Below are 24767 nucleotides of genomic sequence, written 5' to 3'. Positions count from 1 at the left end.
AGTTTTATTGAGATGTTTTGAATGGCATGCCCCTCTAGTTCTATGCATTACAATACCCTCTTTTTGACAGCTTCCTGGTGCCTTGGTCTTCCTGGTGGAAGGATGCCATTGTTTAGAATTTGTAGTTACAAAAGCTGGTGCCCATTTTCAATGTACATTCTCTGCTTCATGTTTATTTCCCAAGATAAGAGCCATCAGGTCTCAACTTCCTGTTTCCTTGTCTTTCATTTCTGCAGCCATGACACTGAGGGACTGCCCTCCCTCTACATCTTTAAGTGCCAAGTAAACAATTACTTCAATAATTTGCCTTGGTCACGTTGTTTAATTTTTATTGGTTATTTTATTAATTTACATTTCAAATGTTATCTCCCCTCCTAGTTTCCCCTCTGCAATCTCTATCTCCAGCACCTGCTCCTTTGAGTGCTACCTCAAGTGCCTCAACCCCCTAACCTTCCCCTACTCTGGGTCATCAAGACACCACAGGACTATGAGGCTCCCCTCCTAGTGATGACCAATAAGGCACTCCTCTGCTACATATCGAGCTGGAGACATATTTCCCTATTGTGCATTCCTTGGTTGGTGTTTTAGCTCCTGGTGTTTTATTAAGGACAAAGAAAGGTGACTGAGAGAAGAAGTGGATGAGAAGAGGGAGTCTTAACTAGAAAATTCCTCCATCAGATTGACCTATTGTACAAGGAAGTCTAAGGTATATTGTCCTGACTAATGTTGGAACTTTTAGGGCCGAGATCTCCGGGATGGTGTCATGCTTGAGTTATTAGCCAGAAAAACAAAAATATGAGACACAAGGCAGGCAACAGAACTCCTACTAGGCTTCTGCTTCAGTTCTTGCCTCCAGGCTTCATTTTGATCCCTGACATTTCCCAGTATTTAACTGGTAACTGTAAGTATACCATGGAGTGTAATCTGTCTTGCATAAGTTCCTTTTCGTCAGTGTTTTGTCACAGCAATAGTAGTAAATTATGACACTTCCTAAACTGAACAACATGGATAAGTTTCTTTTCTTCTCAGATGATGGCTTAGATTAAGTCAACTCTACTGATGCCATGTGTTTCTTCCCAGGATGCACCTAAGGTTGTGTTTGAGCAGTCCTGCACACGATAGGAAAGAAATGTTTCTTAGGAAAATCACAGTCAGAAGATTGTCTTATTTTATGTGCAGATGGTACAAATAGCTTTGTTTCTTTGTTTTACGTACTTAACCATGCAAAATAATATACCTGAAATGAATTTCCATAAAGGAAGAATAATTAATAGATATAAAGAGTGAAAAAATTTATTTATTGCTTCATTTGGGCTGAACATGTAGTTTGATATAGGCTTGGATTTTAGGTTTCCAGTACCTTGGTAATTAGAAATTAACTAAAAATGGTATGTTTCTAGTCCAAGCCCAGATGAGTACTGGGCCAGAATCCTATTCAAGCTGTCCCTTGGGCTATCCTCCTCCATTGTGAGTAATAACACATATCTTCCTTCTTGTGGACCTAATACCTGGAAAATACTAGTTAAAATATAGGGACTGAACCACTACCCAATCACTAGAGATGGACTGACCCAGGGCTCTAACTGCCTATATAGAAGAGAATAGCCTTTTTGGGGCAGCAGAGGAAGGGGAAGCCTTTGGTCCTGCCCTGTAATGTTGGGGTGGGGTGCTATAATGTAAGTGGATAGAGGGGGAACACCTGGATGGGGGATCAGTAAGGGATGGGAGTTTATGGACATGAAAACAGGAAGGAAGTAACATTTGAAATGTAAACAAAGAAATATTTCTAATTAAAAAATGAAGAAAATTTCAAAAACAAAAAGAAAGATAGAAAGAAAGGAAGAAAGAAAGAAAGAAAGAAAGAAAGAAAGAAAGAGAGAGAGAAAGAAAGAAAGGAAGAAAGGAAGAAAGAAAGAAAGGAAGAGGTTGGAGCCCAGATTCAGTCCATGTATAGTCTTTGGGTGTTGGCTTAGTCCCTGGAAGCTCTGGTTTGTTTCGTATTGTTGTTCATATGAGTTCTCACGCCCATTCAAGCTCTTTTAGTCCTTTCCCTGATTCCTGGGCTGTGCTGTATGACTCAGTGGGAGGAGATGCACTTATTCCTATTGTGAATTGATGTATGAGAGTGAGTTGGTGTCCATAAGGATCTACACTACTGAGGTAAAAAAGAATGGAGGGAAAAAAACCAGTTGTGAAGATGGGACTTGGAGGAAGAGACTGCTTTCAGGATATAGAGTAAACAAATTAGTGAAAAATATTAATGTATATGTGTTTTTATAAGAAAATTAATAGCTATAGTAAACCTGAGGAACATAAAACTGTACCTGTAATAGGTTAGTGCTAAAATAATGGAAAGTATACAAAATAACATACACCAATGATTCATCATTACATATGTATATACTATACATGTACATACACATACACATACATATATACATAAACATAGATATACACATAAACATACAAATACATGCACACGTGCAAGTACAATTACATGGATATGTACACACATTTAATAATATGATGATAGGAATATTTAATAATATAATGGTCTCTCTACAATGAAACACAAATATATACTTAGGGCAACAATGAAAAAAAGCAAAGAAAACCTATGTAATCAGGAATTTTGTAAACTTCAATTTAAACTTCTTGGACTACTATTATACGTGCTGTTGGCTACAACATCAATATCTAAAATCAGTATCTAAAAGGAAAGAAGGAGAAGACGAAAGGCAGAAATTACTCATTTTCTTTAATCTACATTAACTATCTCTCTTCCCAAATCTTCCTAAAAGCGATCAATACTTATTTCCTTCCACTCCAGCAAAATGCAGTCCTAGGATTTCCTTTTGCAGAAATGAACTTTCCAAAGTATTCACAATTACAGGATAATTATTCTAACTTTGTTCCCAAAGGCAAAAGTCAGACCCCCTTACCTTTCTTGAGGCAGAATCCCCATATAGTGTGTCACTTGCAGGCTGACCACATAGCACAGACGGAGCTATGCGGAGAGATAATGTGTGAGAGTCTAAATTATTCATCGAAGAGTCACTTATCATTACTAATACACAAATGACATATTGTAGTAAAAGAAAGTTTGGTTCGGGCATCTGTCGTGTAAGTCTAAACAAAGAAAAGGAGAAGTTTATGCTAGATCATCTTAAAAGTAATGTAAGTTACAAATCTAACCACAAAGAAAAAACAAGATAAATGCTTTGTAGACCAACTCATAGCATGATCAGAATTCAAAACAAGTAAGAATATATAGATAGAGTATTACATAAAATATTTTCTGCAACTCACTTTTCTTCAGAGAATCATGGGAAATATTTTTAAAATTCTTTATGAATTTCTGTGTACTAGATGTATGAGTGCTACACTACAGTAGCCAGAGGAAGGTTCCTGGATCACTGGTATCAGAATGAATGATGATTGTCGCAAATCATGTATGTTGTGTGTTTGAAAACATCCAGTGTAATTATCAGTGATCCATCTTCCCAGGCAACACGGGGAAATATTTAATATCTAATATATTATGAATCCATGTAACACTCTTGTGACACTGTAGAACATAAGTAGCAGAAATCACACTAGTGAATTTAGAAAATGCCCTGGTATGAGAATGAATGAAGGTTGTTGCAGACCATGTGTGTTCTGTTCATGAAAACATCCATTGTTATTAAACAGCAACCTATTTGTCCAACCACAATGGAGTGGAGACACATTTTATTTCTAATGTAGTATGAATCCACGTAACACACTTTAGACACTCTCAAACATAAGTAGGAGGAAGTACCCTAGTGACTCTACATGATGCAGTTACAAAAGCTTCTGCTACAGGCAAGGCAAAGATGCAGGGTTCCTGGCTAGCACAAAGCTCCTGTTAAATACGAAAACATTCTATGAACTTTCACACAGAAAGTCAAAGCGAGAACTGACTCAGACGTCTCTAGATAGCTATAATTGAGGAAGAAGAATTCAGTAATAGCTTCATATTCTAATCAATGACATTTAAACCATGGTAGTAGTATTGGGATGTAAATAACCCACAGGTATTATACACACATACTTCTTTTAATTTGTCTCAAACAGGAACTGAACCAATACTCTAGGCTGACCTGCACAAAATTTCTTACATAGGCTGACTTCTTAACCATGACAGAAATAAAGGAGAAGACTCCCAGGTGAGTTTACAGACATGACTCAACACACTAGCATTAGAAATGAACATGTTTAAAAAGTGACAATACCTGTCTGAGCTAAGGTATTCTCTTGGCCTGTGAGATCATTCCAGCTTATAACCCTGTAAACACAAGCCTATGTACCTTACAAAAGCACTGCTTCTATATTAGTGCAGTTCCCTGTAGAGAGCTGTGACATGCCGAGCCTCAAAGATGGTGCTGGTTTCCACCTTCCACCCTCCCAAGGGTGAGTGCTCCTTGCAGTAAACAAGTCCTTATTTGGCTATGTCTGCCTGGCCAGCTAGCTTCCGCATAGTGACAGCCTATCTACATGACCCACATGGCTTGCTAGGACTGGCCAGTGCTAGCTATTTAAGTGTGGTGGACAGAGAAAGAAGAGAGAGAGAGAGAGAGAGAGAGAGAGAGAGAGAGAGAGAGAGAGAGAGAGAGAGAGAGAGAGAGAGACTCAGAAGAGAGAGACTCAGAAGAGAGAGACTCAGAAGAGAGAGAGAGAGTCAGAAGGGAGAGAGTCAGAAGAGAGACAGTCAGAAGAGAGACAGTCAGAAGAGAGTGTCAGAGGAGAGAGAGTCAGAAGAGATAGAGGTCAGAAGATTGTATCAAGGTTCCTGAGTAAAACTGCTTGAAGAAGATCTCCTGTGGTCATGTCTTCCTTGCTGGTCGAGGTTGGGCACGACAGTTCCCCACGTGCTTACTCTATCATTACCTTTGGATGGCAGTAATTCTTCCAACCAGAGTTCCTTCTTCCATGATGGTAAGCCAATCTTCATATAAATCAGAAGTAAGTAAGCTTCCTTTAATGTTCCTAATGAAGTCCTTTTTAATGAAAATAAATCAAAAAAGTAATGTTCAATGTAATTTTGTTTAAAGCTAGCATAGACTGACCAGTGATTTTCAACTTGGGTGTCATAAACATTTTGAGGCAACATATCATGTATCTTTTATATAAGATAATCTATCCATTTTATTTATTATTCATATCAGTAGCAATTTTTAATTATGAAGAGAAGTCAAATGAAGCAATGGTTAAAAGTCACAAAACCATCAGGAAATAGATGAGTGTTTCTGGATTAGGAAGGTTGAGAATCACTGGTTGAGGGCTTACTTCCACAAAGATTCCCAAAGTGTCATCTCCCCAGAATGTAAGCTCAAAAGTGGAACCTATATGCACGAATTTGTGTTTTCTTACCTACAAGTAGAATCAAAGAAGCAGAGTCCTAGTTGCTATGGCAATGAAACAAAACTACCGTCCTTTCAAATTGTCTTTCCTCGCTTCTAGTCCACACTTCTACTTGCAACCTCAGTTCTATACTGTACTCCCAAACCCAAAGACCTCTGCCTTGAAAAAGGCCATCTCCTATGTGGAACATCCAGACAGGGACCTATCTTAACTGCCCTCTCAAAGGCTCCAGCCAGCATCTGACTGAAATAGGATATGAGGAGCCACAGCCAATCATTGGATCTTATGGATCAATCGAGTACTTGTATGGAAGAAATGGGGGAAGGATTCCATGCCCTGAAGGAGACAGGAACTCCTTAGGGAAAGCTACAGAGGTCATGTGTCAAGGGTCCATAGTTCCAGGAATCAGTCATCACGTAATCTCAAGGACAGAAAGCACATATGCATCTGCAGAGGGATGCTTAATGTTGGTGATATGAAAACCTTCCTTACCATTAATACGGATGCTATAACTAGAACGTCTTCTTCGTGCCAGTTTATGTGTTCGTCATTTTCAATCCTGTCCCTCAGGGACCAGTGTGAAATTTCAGATACCGTATTAAATATGTGATCGGAATCTTGTCCCTTCTCTGCAATTATGGATAACATATCCTGTGTGGGATAAGGATAAGCTTGTTATTATTAGAGGTCCACCCATCTGAAGAACAGATATGTCTTTTATTGTGAACCTGAGCAATGGCAGTTTTGGATGCAGAGATATAAATGAGAAGAATGAACAAGTCATTGACCTTTTTTTTTTCGTTTTAGCTAACATACACATTTTCTTCCCTAATCCATTTTTCCACAATATGAAATATTACGGTTTTTATTGGACTTCTGTTCCCCGAATCATTTTGGTGAATTGTCCTCCATTACTTTTTGTTTCCTTCTATGTATATCCTTCTCAAGCATGCCATCCTAAGTAACTATTGGAATATTTCCCTGTCAGACATCAAACCACTTTTATTTCCTTTCTGACATGGCCTCTATTACAAATCTTAACTTTTGTGTTTTTAAGAAATTATTTTTCACTATACATCTATAACTTTTATTTTCTTTTTCTGTTACCTCTTATTTTTACCTATGTTTAAAGATGCTGTCACATCTAAGAACCCAAGCAATGTCATTCATTCTTCCATAATTTTACTCTGTAAAAATGACTACCATACATAGATTTACCCCATATTTTCTCTATCTTCAATAGATTACATGATTAAAAACATGGTCATTAGAAAATTCTGCTCTAAAATACATAAGAACTTGGCAGTAATGCTCAAGTATCTGACATGCTAAATTTATTCACACACAGCTTAAATTTCTAGCATAGCTATAGTGCTAAAATAGATGTTGGACAGTAAATATATATTTCAAAAGAAGTTTAGTAACTACTTTAAAATAGATTAGGGCATATTAGGCAACATTTAAATATACTCTATTAGGATAAAAGATGTTAATACATAGCAAAAGTAATCCATTGATAATGTAAAGTAAAAGTCTAGAGATATTTGTAATTATAAAAGATTGAGTAATCTCATAGCAATGTTATTAAGGGATTGACTTCAGAGTGACATGGAGTCATAAAGAAACTGTAAGACTTTACAGTTGGGTAGTCAGTTGGGGCACTTCCATAGACCCACTTCTTCCAACAAGCTGGTGGAGTTAGATCTTGGATGCAAAACTGTAAAACATAGGAATACTATTTCTTTTTCTTTTTTTTTTACGTTTCTTTTCATTACATGATTCAAACTTTTAGGGAACTTATTTTACTTGAAACTGATCTTGCCCTCATGGATAAGTTATATAAACATTTGTCAGTTTGGTAGAAGAACTTAGTGAGAACAAAGGTGCTATAGAAACCCAAAATGATACTCACAAATATTGGAGTAGGCAGGCTTTTGCCTTCAAAAATTCTCACAAGAGATTTGCCAAACAAACATTTCTTTGGTGCTTGTGGTAGACTAAGCAAAGGTATTGTTTGGTTGGTATACGCATTGCCTTCATTTTTCTCTGAATCTAAGAAAGAAGGGAAATAATTGTTTTAACTGAACAGATTTAGCCCTCATTTAGCCTTAGCAGACTCTTTCAGTGTAAGGCCTGCATGCCTTATGTGATACCACAAACACACAGAAAATAACTAATTAATATTATAACATTTAATATGACGTTGTTTTGTACGTCACTGGATATATAGTTGTATATGACCCATACTTATGGGATAAACATCAATTTCTTGTGTTTGCATTGAAAGATATGCATACAAATATTAGAATCAAACAGTCATATAGTACCAGACTTTTCATCCCCCTGTGTAACACTCTGACTGCCATTGACAACAGTAAATTAATAGCGGTATCTGTACTTCCCAACACAATTTGCCTAAGTACAGTTCTGTTACAGCCCTTGGCTTTCTCCACCGATCTATGAGCTCAAATCTCAGATCATAGTGTCTATGTCAACCATATGGGTATATTGTGCTCTATATTCAGATTTTCATAAGAGACTAGCACAGTGCCACATGCCTATATTCCCAGACCTCAGGAAGAAGAGCCAAGAGGATCTCTGTGAATTTGAGGTCATTCTGGTACATAAAGCAAGTTCCATTACAACCAGAGCTGTTACACAGAGAACACCCAATTTGCTATTGAGTTGCTACATCCTTTAAGAATCTATGTTAAGACTCAATTTTTCACTGTACGTGTCATTTATTTACATATTCTTAATTATTTAATCTCATTGCTGGATTAACGTCTAATATAAACTAAGGAACAGTGGAAAGAGGTACTTAATTTAGGAGGCAACTTCTTACAATGGGATAATACCTATAATGCATAGGTGAAATTTTCCTACACATGCTTCAGGAAATCCTTCATTGCTGTTTGTAACAAATCATATTTTCAGTGCTCAATGATTCTACCTTTAAGTTATGGTAGTAGAACAAGTTTACACACCTAGAATGTCTTCACAGGGAAGAGGGGCAGCTGGACTTCCTGGCAGTGCATTATAGTCAGGAGGGCATGTCCTCTCAGTGGGGCAGCTGCTGAGTCCATGTTTGGTTTTCTTCACGTTTCTGGTATTTGCTGAAGTGTCCTGGGAACATGAGGACTTTGCTCCGGGAGGATGAGTTAGGGATGTTTCATATGACACTGCAACCACGTCCTCTCCAAAAATTTTTGGAGTGTTTTCGATCATAAATGTTACCAGAGAAATCTGTGGTAAAGGAGGGAAAACACAGAATGTCTCTTTTAGTTTGCCTGGTTGCAAATCACATTTTACTTATTAGTCTTGGAGGCTAAAAATGTGCAGTTTAAAGTTCTGAGAAAAAGTTAGCTGTTAGAATATAGGGGCTGGCTATGACATGAAATTACAAAGATTCTGAGATCTAATGTTCAAGTGTGATCATCACAGTGCAATGTTATATAAGCGGATGATTTCCAGTTTTTACATTGTGATGGCCAGTATGTGATGCGTACTGTACACTGAAATAGCTTTGGTTACATTAGATACGCCCATCAGTGAGCATGATTGTCAGGATGCTTATAGAGAGTGAGAACTAAGGAGAGAAATGGCTTCTCAATGCAGGCACCATCTGATGAAAAGTTCCCAAGGGTTGTCTAAAAAGCAAGAGACAGGCAAACCCATCTGAGCCATTACATTCCCATGTCAGTACAGTGCAATGGTAACATCTGCACCAGTATATCACTGTAAGAGTCATTTCTTCACATATCCTTAATTAATTACTTATTCTTAAAACAGTGATTACTCAGTGCAGAAGCAATGGTAACATCTTGATCTTATGGTTCATTATATTGGAAGGTATTTGAAATAAGTTCTTCTTGGAGGAAATGGGATAATTATGGATCTTCAATGGCAGGTACTTTGGGACCCTATCTTTTTCTCCTGAACTTTGATTCTACACAATGTGAGGAATATTATTGTTTCTCAGTTGGGCTGTTTTACAATATGATCCTTATAGGTCCAAGGACAATTGTTCAACTAATAATGAATCATAAACTCAAATACTTAGGAATGAAAAGAACCATTTTATAACTATACTATGTAAATTTTGGTGTTTCATAATAGTATTTAAAAGGTGGCTAACATAGAAGAGTATACTCAATCACTTTTCTAAATCAATCATAACCAGCACCCAGAGAGCAAGGGTGTATTTACAAACATTAATCAGGAGTTCTTTTTTTTTATTAACTTGAGTATTTCTTATATACATTTCGAGTGTTATTCCCTTTCCCGGTTTCCGGGTAATCAGGAGTTCTAATGACCGTATCTGATTAAAGCAATCCAAATTGCATTGCCTTTGTTTTGTTGGGGAATCCACCCTGAAAACAAGTAGAATTTCACACATTCTACACTGATTATATCAGTATTAAGTCTGGTTTGCTGACCCAAAATCCAAGACTATTTTGTATCATTTCACAGCATTTGTTTTCACTGCATGAGTCTAGACATTCTAAATGACGACTAAAGACTGAGTCACTGAGCTCAAATACCCATTTATGATTTAGTTAAAATTCACCAATGATTCCTTCCCTGCAGAAGAACACCTTTCAAAGCTGTACTTCCTTTACAAAATGAAACAAAACCAACCCAAAACAATCACCCACAACAACAGAATAACCTGGATTCTCAGGATAATCCTTTTTTCCTGTCTCATTGTAAAGGCTTATCAAAGTTAGGCATTACCTTTTTGGGAATATCATTTGTCCCTCCGTTATTGCAGTAACTGGGCATGAATAAGAGACATGGAGCTATCCCAACAGATAGATGGTATGAAGACATTTCATTAACAGAAGAATTACTTTTTATTTCATATAATATTTGAAAAAGTTGCCTCAGAAGCACAGCATTTGCAGGTGGCAGTTTATCTAAAAGACTGAACATAGTGAGAGTTATTTTTAAACAAGTATACTCGATTTATAAATATGAATGTAGGGAACAGAGTGATTGTATCATTTGCTGGATGCTATGAAAGTAAAATGGAAGAATTTTTCCTCAAATTATTGCTTGAAATATTTCTCCAATTCAGAAAAAAAGACAAAACTAATTGGAATGTGAAGTAAGATAAAAGCTTGTGCTACTTTAATTGCCCCAGTAACTCACACTTCTCTGTTAAAAGTGTCTTTTGTGTGTGTGAACAATTGAATCCTTTTGCTGTCTGTCAATGTTCTTAATAAATATTTCTGTGATATATTATTTCTAATGTGTAAGCAAATATTACTTCTAGTTTGTTGATGTTGTTCACAGAGTTTTCCAACAATTACCTCTGCACTTCAGCTAATTTCTCCTCGTCATCGACTTTTTTGGTTACAGCAATCCACTCATCATACAGTTTTGAAGTCATCAGACTTCCTTCAATGTTTTGTAGGAAGTCCTTAAAAAGAGAGGAAAAATATTTTATGGAAAAAAGATTAATCATGGAAATTATTCAAAATGCATTCAACTGTAAATTTCAAGTTAATTCTGACTTTCTTCAAAGCTCCCCAAATTTCCCCTACTTAGAACGTTCCACATTATATTGGTCCAGTAAGTTTCATCTATTCAAACTAGAAACCAAAGAGTAGATTTTCAGATTTACTTGGACTATAGAAAAATCTGTCCTCAGCTAAACATTCCTCTAGTGGACAGCTGAGCCAGCTAGCACATATAAGCAAAAAATATTTCAGTTCGAATACTATCTTAAATGAGAGAAACATACAATTATGGTAACCACACCAAAGACAACCGTAGGAAATATTATCTGATTTCTTAGGAGCAGAAAACTATGTCTGGTCCTGGAAGCATGGAGGGACATGTGTTCAGGGTTCTTAGTGAATGTCCTGCCCCTATTTCACTAAACAAGTGTGACTCTTAACTCTATTTTAAATATTTTACTAATATTCACAGATAATATAGCCCTTACCCATTAGAAAAGTTCTCTTTGCAATGGTTGGAGACTCTGACTTATAACTACAGCTGTTTAAGGCACAGGGAACAAAATATCCTGTGGCTTTGATCCCCAGTTTATGCTAACTCCTGAACTGTGGTTCTGAGCATTGGGTAAGAGAGTCACAAATATTGTATACCAGAGGACAAGGACATTTGCTTTGACATTGGATCTCCTAGAAATGAAGGGAGGGCTCAGTTTTGATAATCCAACAATAGCATTGCTCAAATAATTTCTGAACAAAACATCATCCATATTATTAAGATTAACAGAGGAGACTTAGAGCTTCTCATATTTCTCTCATGTGTATCTATTGTCACTCAATAGAATGCAAAAGGAAGGACACTATTCCCATTCACTCAGGAAGCTTGTGGGTGGATGATGGAAGGACTTTCCCTACCTTAAAGATCCACGACACGACATGCACTGATAGCTTGTTCATGTCCACCTCTTCTTCTGAATCCAATTTGTCTTTTATTGTTTGGCACATTGTTATACTCGGACGTATTATAAAAACACCCTCGGTTGTGTGCCCTTTCCTTTTTAGTAGGGACAGCATGTCCTAGAGGAAGAAGGGAAATATCTGTCAGGCTTTCTGCAGCACAGAGCATTATTGGCTCCTTGAGAACAAGAACAATGGTGTGCACAGATGCAGTGCAAGTACCTGCATGGACACAGAGGCCCTCAGGCTGGTTTTGTGCCTCAATCTTCTGTTGTATAGAGCCCATGTTAACATTAATCCTTAAGTTCGTGCAACATTTCTTTTTATCAAATTTTCCAAAATAGTTAAGGGATTAAATCAAACTTTTCCAAGAGATCGTCCCTGAATAACCCTCTCTCATCTTCTTATTTGAAAGCCAATGATTTGAGACACAATTTTTATTCCATATGGTGATAGAAGTAAAGGGGTCATGTATTTAAGAAGCAGGATTTTGTCTTAGGAGAGCCAGAGAAGAACCATATGAGACATACCAGAATTGCCAAGGGCAGGTTGCCATCCTTACAAATGGAACTGAGTTCTCTTCCAAACAGTTTTCCTCCATTATTAACTTTTGGGGTGGTGCATACTTGGTCAGGGTGGGGCTCACAGCTCCTGTGCCACCACGATGATTTAGAAGTTCTTTGTTTCTTAAGAGTCTTTTCCTTCATATCTGATCAGGAGTTGAGATCATTACATGAGATAGTATAATTTATAAAGATCTTTTACAAAACTAAATTTCAATTGCAAAATGTCCCTATTTTAATAGGTTAATAATTCTGTTGTGTTTATACCTCCTTCTTCCCATATAACCTACACTGTTATTAATCTTACTGATGTTTCTAAGACATGGTCTAAAGTGTTCTAGGTGGCATTCCCACAAGATGATGCTGTCTAGCTCCACAGTGCATCATGAAATACTAAGTACCTTGTTTGAACAAGCTCCCTGAAATATGTACAGACTGTTGCTTCAGTCGTCACATCCATTTTAATTGGCGCCCTTCCTTATTCACATTTAAAATTTTTCTAGTTACTACAAATGTCATTGTGAAGGTCTTTTTATCCTTAATTTTTTGTTCAGCATTTTCAAGAACCATTGTCAAGTTTATTTTAGCAGCAGCATGTTCCCCTCATGAGAAAATATACATGACTATACATTTTAGTATAAGAACACAGCTGAAATCCTAGTTTCTTTTTCCCTTCTGAGTTTTCCTTTAGAATATTGGACCATAATAAAACTTTAAAAATGTTTCTTAAAACAAATTAAAAGTAAGCAAATGAGTCATATAACACAGTATAAAACATTCTTCCTCACTGTAGAACATATTGTCTGCTTGGCTGTCTAATGCAAAAGCAGGAGCACAGAAATCACAATTAATATTACATAGACTGACAAAGGTATCTCAGTGAGTGTGTGTGAGTGTGAGTGAGTGTGTGTGTGTGTGTGTGTGTGTGTGTGTGTGTGTGTGTGTGTGTGTAGTTATATATATGTATACCAAAACCCATTTCAAAATTTTGGACTCAGAATTGTTTCTGTCTAAAAGAACTGCAGGGATAAAAATGGGAGCAGAGACTGAAGGAAAGGCCATACAGAACTTGCTTCAACTTCTGGTCCATCCTATGCATAGACACCAAAACATGATAACGTTGTTGATACAAAGATATACTTGGAGGCAGGAACCTGACCTGGCTGTCCTCTGAGAGGATCTACAGCAACTGACTGAGACAGATGCAGATACTTACAGGCAACCACCCGACTTTACCCTAGGTCCCCAACGGAGGAATTAGGGGAAGCAATGAAGGAGGAGAAAGGAATAGCAACCCCATAAGAGGGACAATAGTATTAATTTACTTGATGCCAGAGCTCCCTGGTCTTAGATAACAAGCCAAGAGCATACATTGTCAGTCTGTGGCCCCTGCTACATATGTAGCACATGCGTTTCTTGTCTGGCCTCAGTGGGAGGGGATGTCCTTGCTCCTGTGAAAACTTGATGACCCAGAGAAGGGAAGGATAGATGGGTAAGGTGGGAGTAGGAAGGTTGGGGGGGTAGCAGCCTCTTAGAGACAAAGGTGCAGACAGATGACGTTGGTTATTCTTAGGTGGGGACCAGGAAGGGCCAACATTTCAAATGTAAATATAATAATTATGAAAATAAAAGACAAAATTTAAAAGAAATCAAGTGAGTGAGTGGGAGGTTTCCAAGAAAAGATAATAAGGAGAAAGTATAAAAGTATTCTATCCTTTGGAAAATATTTTTAAAAAATTCAAAATGCCCAGTCTATCAATTTTAGGAACAATTCAATTCTAGATATAGGTATAAAGGATATGTTTATATAATTTTAAATGAGATTAGAGACTTGGCTATAAGCCTAAGGTAATTTGTATTGAAGCCTGCAACAGATTATCTTCAATCCCATAAGTCTACTTTTTCTATGTAGCTTTCATTGCAATAGTTTGTCAAAATGTAGTTTGTAAGACATTTTGTGCTCTAAGCATGCAACCACTTGAGGGGCAACATATCAGGATCCATGACTTAGGGCTGCAATTCTAATGGGACAAAAATATGTGCACACAGTGCTCGGTATACCAATTTATGGTGAATATCTGTCTGGAATAAATGAAACTTTCTCCCTATAACCAAGCCTAGTCTTTACATCAGAATTTAGAGTTCTCTTCATATGGACCTGGAACATATTTTTATTTTTTTGTTGTTGTTGTTTATTCCTCTCCCAATAAAGGAAATGATAGTATGCTGCGATATTTTATGACAAATTAGAATGGGAACTAAGAAAAGCCACCCGAAGGAACACGGCGGACTAACTTTTGTGCTGTTGACTTCTGGCTGAGTTTCTGGGCCTTAAGATGAATTGCCCCTGTGCATCAGAGTTTAGATATTTCATGATCAGCCCAGGTAGGGAAGGGAAAGATGTAAAATTCCTTAAGTCCCGTGAACTGAAGTTCTTTTGAATATTTATCATTATAATGTCATGTGGATACTCATTTCCTATGAGAAAAAAAGAACATGAATTGTAACTAATGTAACTGAATATGGGCAAATCTTCTGATACAATTTCAAATGCTTTGCTATATCTACATTTCACATTTCTCTTCCTACTCCTCCACCTCTTCCTTCTTCTTTGGGATAATGTAGACTGTACACATGAGAATACTAGAACCCTCATTCAGATAGCATAATTAGGTTAGCTGAGAACTCTAAAAACAACCAGGAGAAAAATTTCAGTGTGCAACTTTGTTTAGAGAATATAAACCTAACAGTGCAATGTATAAGAGGAACTTTTGCTATATTCAGTTCTGACTTTTTGAAGAGATGCCTGTTGAAGTATTAATATCAATAATCTTTTTCATCATAAGAATCCTTCTTCACTTGTATAACTTTATATTAAGCAATTTAAATATTTCACACTGCATACATAAAATAAAATATGAGCACTGAATGTCTTCACAAAGATAATTGTCATATCCTATACTAGCAACTTAAAAGCACAATAAAAAGCCTAGATCAAAAGGAGAAAAGAGAAGCAAAGAGAAGCAAACAGCAGGAAAGAATATCAGGTCTGAAATCAATTAGAAATAGAATCCATAAAACCAAGATCTTGTTCTTTGAGAAAATCAACAAAACGCATAAACTGAAAATAACTAAAAGTCTCAGAAATAGTATGCAGACTAACAAAATCAGAAATGAAAAGTGAAACAAAACAGAAATTGAGGAAATTAAAAAAATCATCAGGTTTTACTACAAAAGAGTATACTTGACAAAACTGGAAAATCTGGCCTTAATGGGAGATCATGCTCTTAAATCTTCAGAGATTTAAGTCACCTGTAGGAACATCAACTCGATGTGTTAGAGCTTCACACAGTTACCTTTGAAAAGACCAGATTTGCAAGCACTCTTGGTGATCTCAGATTTTTAATACTTATTCAAACTTTTCTGATAAGTCTATTATCATTATTCATTTGGCAATAATCTAGTGTTGAAATAAAAGAAGGCAACAAACCGAGAATCTGTAAGGCAGGTTGTGTCCAGAAATCAGAATATGATCTGTAACATTCAGTTACAGAATTACTTGTCATATGAGATGTGAACTGAATATTTAACATGGATTCAGAGAAATGGCTACCTTTATAATATTCATTACAAATCTCTATATAATTTGGAATTAATAGAAAAAAACTGAAGATATTACATTTTAGATTTAAACTTGTTTCTGTGTGTAAGACTTTTGCTCACATAAATGCCTGTTTACTATGTTGCACTCGGTGATTGTACAGGTCAGATGTGTGAATTAGATGCCCTGAAACTGGAGTTATAGACGGTTGTGAGCTGATGGAAATCCTTGAGATATCTCTCTAGCTTGGAGAATTTTCTCCAATGATCACCGAATTATTTTTTTGATTGTTATCTCCAGAAACAAGATGCCTAAGTTTTGTTTTGTTTGCCTTTTCAGGAAAATTCTGTTTTTCAAGTAGAAAAGCACAGAAAAATTCCTGTCATTCTCAGACTATTGCTTATGAGATGTTATATTGTGTCTGAAGGTCATTATTTATTAATTATAATTTAAATGAATGACATTATGTTTATGTCACTTTGCTTTAGTGTTTAAGCATAAGAAAAAGTAATGAAAACATTGGGAATACACCAAACTCAGGTAGTCCCTCTTTAGATTACCCTGTTATTACCTTGGAGTGCTCTTGGAGCTTCCCCAGGGTGAGGACAGAACCACAGTTGATGATCTTCAATGTTCTGGAGGGCAAAAAGAACCAACCATCACAAATAAGCTGACACCAGAGTCTTGAAGAGTCTAGCAATTTCCTTTACTTATCATATCTAGCTCTCTAGCAGGGAAATTATTTAGACCAGTGTTAATGATATGTCTTCTGAACAGAGATTTGAGCAAACAGGACTAAATTCAGGATAAAACCATTGTGTACTTGCCTTTCCTCTTTGATGGAGCCTTGATCTACTGATCCACAATAAAGTAAGAAGTTGCATTCAGCCATTAGCACTAACCAAGACAAATATTATTATGTAATTTCTTACATCTGTGCATACTGGGTGAGGAATATTGAACATCAACTTAACATGAGAACACAACCTAGTGCTCACAGATGTACATACTCACGGTGACTATGATAAGTATAGCAAATTATCATTTGAAAGATATGATACCTTCAACAACAGTGAACAAAATAGCCAAAAACAGAGAGTCTTTGAGTGTGCTTACAAGTGAAAACCGCTTTTGGCTTTCAATGAGAGATGTCCTGTCTGTGGAGATTAAGGATATGTATCTATCCTGGAAAATAGACCCAATGCTGAAAAGAAGTTCTGGAATAGATTTACTGCACACAGTGTGATGGATCCATTTGAAACAACCATCTAAATAGAACATTATATGGAAATATTGAGCACCCTCCAGGAGTGGCTTTAACTAGAATTATTAATTATATTTTCTTATAGACTCCTATTTAAAACTAATGACATTGCACATAAAGTTTTTAGTTATTAAACTAGACACTAAAAACACACAAGCAGACACACCACCAACTACCCATCCACACCCCAACATACAAAGAGAGGTGATAATGATTCAGAAAGCGAAAAAGTGTGAGAGAGAGCGGGAGGAAGGGAGAGGTAGAGGGGCATAGAGACAGAGAGACAGAATAACATGTAGATTCTCATTTAACAAGCTCACAGAAAGTGATAGACATGTACACACAAACCCATCACAACACTCACACATGCACAGTTAAACAGAGATACACGTGCACATTTCAAAATAGAAAAGCAAAGATATATACAGATATGTATGCAGAAAGGACATAAAAAACAGATACATTCATTAAAGATTTATTAAAGTTAAAAATAAATATACCAGAATGTACACTTACACCTCCAAACCGAGAAATTAAAACAAGAAGAAATGGGAAAGACGACACAATTATATACCAAATAGGGAGTATAGTCTAATTTTCATAAAAAAAGAAATGATGAAAGAAAACTCTTCCCTCTAACACTGGTTTCCTTTAAGTGAGGTGTGAGCATGTGACAAATTAACACAATTTATTACAATGTATGTTTATTATCCTGTGAAACTAAGCATATAGCTCAAACCACTGTGCTATGAGTTCATTTCACATAAAAGTAGAAACAAATTCAAGAAAAATATCACTCACAAGACTCTTATTATGCCCTCAATACCTTCACATTAAAAATGGAGGCATTTGTAAAGTCTATATGTCAATGTATCATGATCAAATTTCTTCTGTATTTACACATTTCCACATATGTGAATCTCAAAAGCAAAATTCCATTTTAAATCAAAGTAGACTGAAAGTAACTTACATGTTTTCTCATCATTGGTAGTAACTTGCTCATTATGTCATTCACTGTATCGAAGTTTGTAGCTTTTACATATAGAGGCTATAGAATGTACAGAGAGAAAAAATGCTATAAAATAACCTGAAAGCTCATGATTAAAAAGTTACTATGATCTAATCATAATTTATAATATATAATCTGTGACAACTCCTCTAATATATAACATTTTCTTCCCATAAGATAAGTCTGGAAGATACTCTCTCTAACATATTTATCTTAAAATTATTACTTGGGTACTGAGATATCAAACATAACTGTCACAGGTTGTGTATGATAAAGGGTGACTTAGACAGCATGGGTGCTGGAGCTCAGCATCCTGATTTTTCTTTAATTATGGTAGAAGTTAGTCAGGGAGGGCCCTTAAAAAGGGAGAAGACATATTTCCTTCCTCTCAAGTGGACTTCTATCATTAGATCCTTACTCCTTGGCTACGTGTGCACAGTTCTAGGGAAATGAGGATGAGAAGCAGCATAATTATTTTTATAATAATTATAATTACTGAGCACTCTTATCATATCAGGGTTTGTAAATATTAAAATGGTATATAGATATAGAGTGTTGAAATCTTTAATGGTGATAGATCTAGGAATCCAAAATGAATATTTACAAACAAGACTCCCTATCTTAACACTCCCAGGAAAAACAAGATATTCGTACTATTAGCTCTCTACTGCCTCTCATATTTAGAATCTGCTCCAAAGCCCTAAGAAGACAGCAAGAAGAAAATAGCATGAAATCAAAGCATAGTAATCAGAGAATAAACCACTTATATACTAGAAATCTACTACATAAACAGACAGTGAGTAGATAAGTATATTTTTATGAAGTTAGTTTCTATAGTATCATATGCCTTTGATAAGGATTTTAAGTTTCTAGGAAATAGTCCCTACAATAAGAAACACAGCACAAGTGCTCTCTCCCTATCCATAACAACACCCTTGAAAGAAGCCATCTCTTTCACTGGTTTTATTCATTGCTTTTTTAATTTTTATTTTTTGATAATCAACTGCTAGGCATAACCTATTACTTTGAAAATTATGAGTGTGTGTGTGTGTGTGTGTGTGTGTGTGTGTGTGTGTTTGAGTGGTTCTGAAGATTCATCCAAGACCCTAATGTTATATGTCACTTTAGTAGAATTTTATAAAAAGGACAACTTACACTAATTGATTTTGCATCTTGCTATGCAGAGGCTAACCATTATGCAAAAGCATCTTAGAAAATGAAAAAACAACTCTGATATTGTTGTTGTAATGTAACAAGAAAGGAACCAATTGAAGGTTTTGTTCAGAATGGAAAATTAATCATCTGTGGATGAAATATAGATCAGCCCTCAGAAATCATATGTAATAAAAGGAAGGAAACACCTGTAAGTTTCCTTCTTACATCAACATGGCGTATTGAAATATGTACAACCATTCAAATACCACATACACACAGGAACAAAGAAAAACATACACACATGCAGACAGACACACACACACATACACACACACACACACACACACACACACACAGTGAGAGCTTTCACATTTAAAGTAAAGCTTCTGATATTTTGTTGAATATCTGAAAATATCTGAATAGTTTTAAGATAACAAACTTTTATTATAAAGAATTCCACAAAAGTAATAGAGTAACTATTCATATAGGACTTTATTTCACTTTGTTGTAAAATATTTTGTTTTCAGACCATTAGAAACATATTAATGTCTAATTAATGATTGCAAAGATGTGTACATCTCTTCCTAATGGTGATTTTGTTTATAAATCAGATTTCAAGACAAAGAGATTTTAAATGTAATATTTTTACAAGTAAGGTTTTAAAGCATGAAAACGAAAATATGGGGTTGGGGATTTGGCTCAGTGAGAGAGTGCTTGCCTAGCAAGTGCAAGGTCCTGAGTTTGGTCCCCAGCTCCAAAAAAAAAAAAAAAATGAAAATATAACGGGTAGTTTTATTATATATGTTTAAATATTTCTTGATTCAAGATGAACAACAGAAATGTAAGGAATTCTTTTTTTCATCTTCATTAAATTGGGTATTTCTTATTTACATTTCGATTGTTATTCCCTTTCCCTGTTTCCGGGCCAACATCCCCCTAAGCCCTCCCCCTTCCTTTCTCTATGAGTGTTCCCCTCCCCATCCTTCCTTCATTACTGCCTTCCTCCCTTCCCCCCAACAATCACATTCACTCTGGGTTCAGTCTTGGCAGGACCAAGGGCTTCCCCTTCTACTGGCGCTCTTACTAGTCTATTCATTGCAAAGTATGAGGTTGGAGCTCAGGGTCAGTCCATGTATAGTCTTTGGGTAGTGGCTTAGTCTCTGGAAGCTCTGGTTAGTTGGCATTGTTGTTCATTCGGGGTCTTTGGCCCCTTCAAGCTCTTTCAGTCCTTTCTAAGATTCCTTCAACGGGGGGGTGGGGGTCCCATTCTCAGTTCAGTGGTTTGCTGCTGGCATTCGCCTATGTATTTGCTGTATTCTGAATGTGTCTCTCAGGAGAGATCTACATCCGGTTCCTGTCAGCCTGCACTTCTTTGCTTCATCCATCTTATCTAGTTTGGTGGCTGTATATGTATGGGCCACATGTGGGGCAGGCTCTGAATGGGTGGTCCTTTGCCTCTGTTCCAAACTTTGCCTCCCTATTCCCTGCCAAGGGTATTCTTGTTGCCCATTTAAAGAGTGAAGCATTTGCATTTTGGTCATCCTCCTTGAGTTTCATGTGTTCTGTGCATCTAGGGTAATTCAAGCATTTTGGCTAATAGCCACTTATCAAGCAGTGCATACCATGTGTGTTTTTCTTTGATTTGAACCCCATTTTTATAGGGTTATATGTCTCCCTGAGGTCTAACTTCTTAAGTTCTTTGTATATTTTGGATATAAGCCCTCTATCAGTTGTTGGATTGGTAAAGATCTTTTCCCAATCTGTTGTTTGCTGTTTAGTCCTAACAACAGCACCTTTGCCTTACAGAAGTTTTGCAGGTTTAAGAGAGTATATCAACCTTATAATAGCTCACATGTTCCTTCCATGAGGAATAAAATGTTTTAATTGTTCAAAGATAAATTAAAATATAGTTAATATAAATATATTTAATTTATATCTAGATAGTAATAATAACTGTAAATATTGATATTCCATATTTTTAGACTAGATTTGAAGCAGTTTGGTGATACTATTATTAACAATGTATGAATTGCAAAACATTACTTAAAGTCATGTAGGCATGTATTAAAATGCTGTCCCCCAGTTCTGGCATGAGTATTGACTCATGATGACCATACAGTTCTTTTCTATACAATACTAAGACCAAAAGTCAATATTTTATACATTGGTAATTAGTGAAGTCAAGAGAAGGGAAGAACATTAATTTAGGGAAAGGTTTGACAATATCTTGGAACTGTGCATGTGATTTGGCATTTCTATACTTTCATGAAATTACCAAATAAAGATAATTCTAAAATCATCTGCACCAATGTGCTTTAAAATATAAGCAATATGGGGAGCTACATTCAACCTTAAGAGTAAGAAAAAAATTAGGTGGAAAAATTCTAACATAAAAATTGTGAAAACATTTTCCTAAGTTATCTGTAGAAAACCTTTACAGGTTTATCTTAAGAGTAATGAAATTCCTTGATGATTCAAAGAATTTTCAAACTATAAAAGGAAAAGGCTGAACTATAAATAGAAAATCAAAGAAAACCAATAATAAATTGGCATATATATTAATACTTATAATATATACATATATATATAAAGATCCATTATTTGTGAATACTCACTAGAGAACATGGAGAAAGAAAATATTAGAGGATATTTAAGAAAGGTAGAAGAATGTTTTGATGATCTGATAATATCTCTTAAAGGACAAAAAGGAAATAAAAATTATCATAACATGAATGAAAACTAAAAATTATGTATTCCAATCTTCTGAACCACACAAAAGGTATTCAGTAATAATGGGAGGATAAAATATTAAAGCACTAGAGTCATGGGAGAAAATTAGTAAAAATGTTCATTTTAAAGCATTTGGATCTAAGTCACAATATTGTTGAAAGTCATTAGAAATATTGTTCATGTACAATGCTGAGCGTTTGCCACAACTGAAGTTAAACAACAGAGGCAAGAGGACATTTCCCTATGGGACGCTGTGGTCTTCTGCTCTTCTCTGTCCTGAGGGCACAAATGGTCAGCCAAGTTAGTGATTGTTACCTGATTTATGACACTGACTCGAAATTTATTTTATACTATATTTAATTACTGTTTTGTATAACATAGACTTGGTAAGAAGATGAAATTGCTTGGTGATCTAAAATGTCTTCATTATTTTCACAGTATCCACAGTGACATGTTAAAACACTGACTCTAGGTCTATTTCATACCCATTAGCAATTATGAAAGACAGAGATGCTGATCCCTGAGCCACAGTCTATTCTGCTTTACAGTAGGAAATATCTTCAATGCTCTACATGCTACAAAATAGTTAAATTTTTGATCATATTTAAACCCAATACTGGAAAGAAGACAATAATATAAGCATTAAAAAATAGACAATTATTCAATAGATAGTTAAGTTTAACTCAATCATAGAAATACTGTATAGTATGTGTGAAGTTGTGAGTTTTATCCTAAACACTGTACACAAAGATGAACACACACACACACACACACACACACACGCACACACACACACACGCACACACACACACACACCACTGTTAAATTTATAAGGTTGATTTTTGAACAGTAGTTACGTGCAACAAACCCTTATGACTAATTATTCAAATGAATATGAGGATAAAATGCCATGATTTTGTAGCTGGTGTTCAAGTGCAGCTGTGAGGCTGCACAGAAAGGGCCATAGAGAAAGAGCACAGGATGGAGATAAAGAGCTAAAATATCACCGAACAGTTAGGTATGGAGAGAAACTGTAAATCTTTATGATAATCTCATATAACAAGAATGGTTTACTAGTCATAAATATTTTAAAATTAATAAGGAATAATGGAAACAACACACAAGTCTACATATAAGCAATAAGTCTGCAGGACAGGGCAGTTTAATTGTAGTAATAATACTTCATTTGGAATTATATGCTGTTGGAACTATCTGAGTCAATTTTCAGTGATTTAACAAAAATTATTTCCTCTTTTCGGGACTCTAGTACATGAATCAGTCTTGTTTCATGTTGTTTTCCCCATATTACATATGAATGTCCTATGTCTGCCTGGAATACAGACAGAATATCCACATAATACTGCTTAAATTCTCTCCCTCTTTCCCTCACTCAGGCCCTCCCTCTCTCTCTCCCTCTCTCCTCCTCTTCCTCTCTCCCCATCTATGCTCTTCTTAAGTCTCCATCTTCCATTACTTTACAAACTGTCTTTCTCCTAGTCATGAACTTGGAATAGTAGTTTTCGTTTTTATTCACATACAGTGTCACAGCCTGCAATGTCTTCAGTGGATATCTGCAGGGATAAATCTATTTTGTTCTGCTTCTTCGCATCTCGTATGGATCTGTCAAATGAAACAAAGCATACAATACAGCAAAATGAATTAGTATCTTTTTTCAAGCTAATCCCTTAATGTTTTTTTCAGAATCATCTTAGCCTTCGATACAAGAAAATAAGTTCATCAATGTTTATTATTCGATTGGTGAACACTCAAAAATGTTTCAGAAACAAAGACAGAGTCAGGTAATAGCACATTGACCTAAGTAGTATATCCAGTACTGAAAATGATATGTCTGAAACAAACAGAATTGCAGAAATCTGCTTGACCTCAAAGGAGGAAGCAGCAGATGGTTTGAATGTCCATGCTAGAGTGACATCTACTTAGTGAAATTTAAAGTTAAGACTTGAGAGTAGTGTTTACTCCAATACAAAGAGGAAATATTACATGCAGAACTTCCTCAAAATTAATAAACTAAGCAATGGACAGGAGAATATAAAGCATTATCCATTCACCACCTAATTAACAGCTGATTTTGAGACAGACTATCAAATAAACATACAGAAACTAAACACATACTGCCATTCCTACATCACCAAGAATTAAAATATGAACGTAAGTAAAATACCTTTGTAGAAAGAAGTTCCACCAAATGGTCTCTTCCATGGAACTGTAAAATTGAACAAAAAAGAGTTGTGATAAATGGTAAGATTTTTAAGGTTATTATGCAAAAATATCTTTAGCTTGTGGCCATTAATTATGGTATAGTTGTATTTGGTAGTCTACACATGACTCCACTTCTTAAGGGCCTAACTTTTTGGACTGGAAATGATGTCATATGACACTTTACCATTTCTAAATATAATAATTCTCATATTCAATAAGGGAGAAACACTAAGCATTAAATAACCATCTTTAGAGATTTTACCAGAGGAGTAGAAAATATTCAGAGGACAACAAAATGTGGTCTTCTCTTTTGTCAGCGTCTATGACAAATGCTTTTCCATGTAAAGAGCAAATTCACAGAGCTTAGAATTCTCAGAAAACTTGTGTTTATGTTATTTGAGTCAACTGTGTGATGCCACTA

At 35.8% G+C, this 24767-nt stretch overlaps 1 protein-coding gene and 1 long non-coding RNA gene across 2 annotated transcripts in view; one reads left to right on the top strand and one right to left on the bottom strand.

Annotated features, from left to right (window-relative positions):
* Positions 1 to 24767, bottom strand: part of Tgap1l12 (GTPase activating protein testicular GAP1 like 12) — a 376199-nt gene that overhangs the window by 14236 nt on the left and 337196 nt on the right. Inside the window, exons 17-30 of the mRNA XM_087637245.1 lie at positions 24309 to 24350; positions 23665 to 23746; positions 18203 to 18280; positions 16540 to 16603; positions 14663 to 14845; positions 12335 to 12513; positions 11763 to 11924; positions 10701 to 10810; positions 10123 to 10312; positions 8373 to 8631; positions 7298 to 7437; positions 5878 to 6036; positions 4912 to 5021; positions 2943 to 3129 (exon numbers count right to left, since the gene is read on the bottom strand). Coding sequence (XP_087493371.1) covers positions 2943 to 3129; positions 4912 to 5021; positions 5878 to 6036; positions 7298 to 7437; positions 8373 to 8631; positions 10123 to 10312; positions 10701 to 10810; positions 11763 to 11924; positions 12335 to 12513; positions 14663 to 14845; positions 16540 to 16603; positions 18203 to 18280; positions 23665 to 23746; positions 24309 to 24350 — 1945 coding nt within the window. The remainder of the gene's footprint in view (positions 1 to 2942; positions 3130 to 4911; positions 5022 to 5877; positions 6037 to 7297; positions 7438 to 8372; positions 8632 to 10122; positions 10313 to 10700; positions 10811 to 11762; positions 11925 to 12334; positions 12514 to 14662; positions 14846 to 16539; positions 16604 to 18202; positions 18281 to 23664; positions 23747 to 24308; positions 24351 to 24767) is intronic.
* LOC148006683 (uncharacterized) overlaps positions 4595 to 24767 on the top strand; it is a 93411-nt gene continuing 73238 nt past the window's right edge. Inside the window, exon 1 of the long non-coding RNA XR_015671633.1 lies at positions 4595 to 4959. This is a non-coding gene — a long non-coding RNA (uncharacterized LOC148006683). The remainder of the gene's footprint in view (positions 4960 to 24767) is intronic.

The sequence above is a fragment of the Rattus norvegicus genome, chromosome 2, assembly GCF_021556685.1.
Source record: "Rattus norvegicus strain SHRSP/BbbUtx chromosome 2, alternate assembly SHRSP_T2T, whole genome shotgun sequence".
Taxonomy (NCBI): domain Eukaryota; kingdom Metazoa; phylum Chordata; class Mammalia; order Rodentia; family Muridae; genus Rattus; species Rattus norvegicus.
Note: the sequence above shows the minus strand (reverse complement) of the source record. Positions and strands in the feature narration are given on the sequence as shown.